This window comes from Poromitra crassiceps (genome assembly GCF_964638095.1).
Source record: "Poromitra crassiceps genome assembly, chromosome: 12".
NCBI classification, from domain to species: domain Eukaryota; kingdom Metazoa; phylum Chordata; class Actinopteri; order Beryciformes; family Melamphaidae; genus Poromitra; species Poromitra crassiceps.
The window spans coordinates 6,543,924-6,546,423 of NC_139632.1; the positions used below are offsets into that span (position 1 = coordinate 6,543,924).

The 2,500-nt window shown below is 44.3% G+C and overlaps 1 protein-coding gene across 1 annotated transcript in view; it reads left to right on the forward strand.

The window, feature by feature from the left end:
- The window catches only part of hmcn1 (hemicentin 1), a gene marked incomplete at its 5' end in the record, with an annotated part of 147,653 nt that overhangs the window by 74,813 nt on the left and 70,340 nt on the right, over window positions 1–2,500 (forward strand). Inside the window, one exon of the mRNA XM_083647511.1 lies at window positions 574–686. Coding sequence (XP_083503637.1) covers window positions 574–686 — 113 coding nt within the window. The remainder of the gene's footprint in view (window positions 1–573; window positions 687–2,500) is intronic.

A 2,500-nucleotide genomic window follows, 5' to 3' on the forward strand; every position in this document is an offset into this window, starting at 1 on the left:
CCGCAGTGTAAAAAAAGGCGCTGGCTCCCACGACTGTTGAAATGAGCTCATTCCTGTACAGATGTACACACACACACACACACACACACACACACACACACACACACAGCGCACTGGACATCAACACTATATAGGTCCGTTTCCCAGAGCCCATGGGAAGGTCTTTCCATAGGTAGGCTGCGTCATTTGAAGTCCGTTCAAATTATACCCGTAAAGAGTGCAGATAGAGGACAGCTGTGCACAGTAACTGCCAAACTTAATTTTCATTGAAACGTCTCTGAAATTGAACTGAATTGACTTGCTGTGTCCAGTTTGTTTGTTGATGAAGTGTTTAGTGAAATCACAATTGTGTCCCCGCGTGAATTCAATCATTGTCTTCACTGTAGATGCTCCATGCTTCACAGTCTGATCTTCTCAGCAGTTTCCCCCCCCGTGCCTTATAGAGAAAACCGATACATGTTGTGAGCTGCTTCTTTTGACCTGACAGCGAGGAGTCTATCCCCCGGGAATACATCTTAATAAAGATAAGAATGTGGTGTGTGACCGTGTCCTTCTTTCTTCTAATGTTTCCAGTGATTCCTACCATTCAGCACGGCCCCCAGGTGTTCACTACCATAGAAGCCACGCCCATCTCTCTGCCCTGCCGCGCCAGTGGAGTGCCCGCCCCCGACATCACCTGGGCCAAGGTCTGTGCTGCTACCACTTACCTCTCCATTCACCTTATGCAGCCCCGCCCACTTGACCCATTGTATCACAACTTCCTGTTCAAAACACCGGGCTGTTTTACCTGCTCAAACTAGTCTGACTCACCTGGTCAAACCTAATTCAACTCACATTATGAGTCAGAATAGGTTTATGAGTCACAGGAAGTGTAAATACAATCAGGAACTTACGATTGTATTTACACTTCCTGTTTGTTTCTCAAGCCAGATGGTCTCTTCTGCATAAGGTGAATAATGATCAGGGATTCAACATCAGGATTATGTTCAGGGATTTGAACATGGTGTCTAGCCTGGTGGGGCTGTTTAGTCACAATTACAATACCACTGTGTTGGACAATACTGCACTCACCTACAGTCAACAACCTACAGTAAACCTATGTGTTCACCTAGTATGAGCCTCAAATGCAAGACCTAGTTCCCATCCCGATACAGTATATTGCAGTAAAGATGCTTCTCATTTTCACACAGCATATGTTTGCGTGTGTGTGACCCCGGAAATAGTAACAGGGGTGGAGAGGGAAATGGCATGAAACGAGGACATAAGTGAATCAAGACAGAGAGATGCAGGTGAGAGGGATAGCAGCCAAGATCGCACATGTTACAACACACGTTGGCCAAAGTACATACTGCTGGTAATTTGGTCATGTCTGACACACCAGATGCAACATTACGTCAAAGCAGTATTCAGACAGCTGTATCGTTAAGGTAAGCAATAAGCATGGTCACGCCATCCCGCCCCGCCCCAAAAAACTCACGTTTTCTCACTCAGGGCTTCACAGAGTCCACGAGGATTTTCTTTTTATGTTTGACTCACACGCTCATTCACTCCCATTCAATTCCACAGCGTATAAAACAGCTGATATTTCTAGAGAGAGGCCACCAGGTGGGTTTTGCAAGTTGAATCAGAACGCTAATATCAGACTATAAACGTTCACATTCTGAGAGAAGTTCCATCCAGTGTTTCATATTACTGCACGTATCCGGAAACACAGTGACAGTCGCAATGAGGCAGGAGGCTTATCTTTCCTGGGAGTAGGTACCTCATACATTTATTTAAATATATATATATTTTTTTTTACACCACACACAATTTAAAACTAGCGAAGATGATTAGGGTTTGAGTTTAAAGTGAAAGTGATCATCTCTAAGATTTCAGTTTTGTTCTCTTGGGTGACACCTATGGCGATGAATGCTAATTGCAGGTGAGATCCAAACAGTGTCAATGGGCTCACCATCAGATAGTGACTTTTTTTTATGAAAATGTTTGAGATTATAACTTTAAATCAGGATTCTGAGAATAAAGGCGGAATTCTGAAAATAAAGTCAGAAATTTGAGATTAAAGTCAGAATTCTCAGATTAAAGTCAGAATTCTGAGGGGAAAAAGAAGCATACATGTGACATCACCGACGATGTCACTGATGACATTATCGACGGTGTATCGGAATTTGAATGTTGCGGGTCCCTAGTTTTTTGTGACGTCAAAAACGCGTCACGAGCCAAAAAATGTTAGGAACCACAATAGCACATGATAGGAGAATGCCTTTGTGTGTCTTTGAGGGCCACATGTGTGTGTTCCTCATGTACGGCTCAGTGAAGTCGTCTCTCTCTCTCTGTGTGTGTCTTGGCGTGTACAGTGTTCTCAGCTGTACATGTGTACTTGTGCCCCGCCTCCTCCTCCATCTTTTACACGCGTTTCTCGGACCTGTAAAAGCGATGCTGTTAAAGCGAATGGGGCTACAGAGACACATGAAACTGGACCCTGCTAGGTTCTGCGCCA